We start from the raw sequence: 1,886 nt of genomic DNA on the forward strand, positions 1-1,886 counted from the left end.
TCAGTTGCTGTTGCTGCTGCTGCTCCAGCAGCAACTGCTGCTAATGATGATGCTCCCGCAGCAGCAGCAGCTGCTGTGCACTATCATCTGCCGGTGGTGCTGGTGCTGCAGCTCCAGGAGCCGCTCTGGACTGCACAACCGGCTTTGCTGCTTCGAGACTTTTTGCTGCTGTTGCGATTGGGCTTGCTGTGCCTGGGCCTGCAGCATCAAGCGTGTCTGCTGCATCGATAGCTGCTGCTGCTGCGGGTGCTGCTGCTCGTAAGCACCTACATATTGCACACCGCAGCTCTGCCACTGCTGCTGGAGTGGGCATCTCATCAATGCCTCCTCTTGTGAAGAGACTTCGGTTCTTTGTAAGCTCTCCATCAGCCTATCCAACTGATGTTGCTGGATGAGGTCCGCTGCCGCCACAGCAGCCGCTACCACTGCGCCTGCACTAGAACCAAACGAAGTGCCCGATGGCAAATTTGGAGGACCAGCTTCAGGTGTGGTCGACACTGTAGAAGCTGTTGAAGTCGCCACCACGCCACTTAAGCAATGTTGCTGCTGCTCATGATGCCGTTGTTCCTGCTGCTGCTGCTGCTGCTGCTGCTGCACAAGCGCATACAGCCGCCCTTGCTGCTCCACAGGAATTTGAGCATCGCCATAATTTTGCTGATCCGTTGGACCCATGAGGGAATTGCGGCAGTCTACACCACCAACCCTTGTATCAGCTGCCCCCACAAAGTGTTGCTGCTGTTGCTGCTGTTCCTCTGCCTCCACTTGCGGTACACTGGACACAGGCCGCCATGGGCAGGCGAGGAGGACCGTGCTGCGATAAACTGCATACTCCTCTTTCGAAACCATCAAATCGAACTTGACCAGCTTGAGGAACGCGAGCTCCAAACGGTTTAGCTCCGTCAGGCTCACTCCACCAACCCTGGCGTAGTATCTGTTGCTGTACCTGTGAAAACAAACATCGTCAGGAAAAGCCAGAAACAATAATTTCACAAGACAACAGAATAAGGAAAGGGGAGTACTCCAACTCGTCCCAAGCCACGCAACCTAGTGCTGCCAAGGCCGCCCCAGCTCCTCGTTCAATATCGCGGACATACCTTACATCCTCTACAAACTTAACTCCGACAACGCTGGCAGCAAGCACGAGTCTGTGAATATTGAGTGCATTGATCCTGATGTGGTTTGCGCGGATGACGCGGTCAAGGTAGATGAGCGCGAACACGAAAACCTCCTCAGAGCAGCGAAAGTGTCGATACAGCCGAGGAATGTATGCAGCAATGGACGTCGCCGGTGGGCATATTGACTGAAAAATGCACACACGTATTTGCGGGTACTAAAATATTTCGCACACCTTTATAAAGTTGAGTCTGAATTCCAAGCTGCGCCTATCTCTCCACCGCAAGTCAGGCAGCAGCATTAGCAGCACGGCACGAATACCGTACGTCGAATCGCGTCGCCACACTCGGTCGGCCGTTTGCCTCGTCTCCTGAAGTGGCAAGCTGCTTCATGAGAAGAGACATCTTTTCAACAAAGAGAGGTCCCGAAGGCAGCACGCCTTCGTCTCCCCCGCAAGTGGAGTATCCCTTCTGGCTTTGCTGCTGCTGCTGTTGTTGACGCTGCTGCTGCGAGCATTGCCTTTGTTCCTGTTCATACTGCTGTTCCCGCAGTGAATCCTGTTGTCGCATTTCTTGATAGTCCTGAGATTGTTGCGGAAGCTGCAGCTGCTGCTGCTGCTGCTGCTGCTGCAGCATTTGCTGCTGCTGTTGCAGCATTCGCTGCTGCTGCAGCAGTTGCTGCGGCTGTTCCTGCTCCATTACAAGGTGGCCTTTCGTGTAACCATACTTCAACGTGTCGCCTTGAGGCGCGAAGGGTACACGCGTAGTCTCCAT

The 1,886-nt window shown here is 54.3% G+C and overlaps 1 protein-coding gene across 1 annotated transcript; it reads right to left on the reverse strand.

Moving 5' to 3' along the window:
• On the reverse strand, window positions 1-1,886 carry ENH_00059820 (hypothetical protein, conserved; the record flags this gene model as incomplete). Its single annotated transcript, XM_013577068.1, has 3 exons — window positions 1-943; window positions 1,095-1,300; window positions 1,440-1,886. 3 exons carry the CDS (start codon window positions 1,884-1,886, stop codon window positions 1-3), a joined length of 1,596 nt encoding a protein of 531 aa, XP_013432522.1.

The sequence above is a fragment of the Eimeria necatrix genome, genomic scaffold (assembly GCF_000499385.1).
Source record: "Eimeria necatrix Houghton genomic scaffold, Enh_scaff50, whole genome shotgun sequence".
Taxonomy (NCBI): Eukaryota; Apicomplexa; class Conoidasida; order Eucoccidiorida; family Eimeriidae; genus Eimeria; species Eimeria necatrix.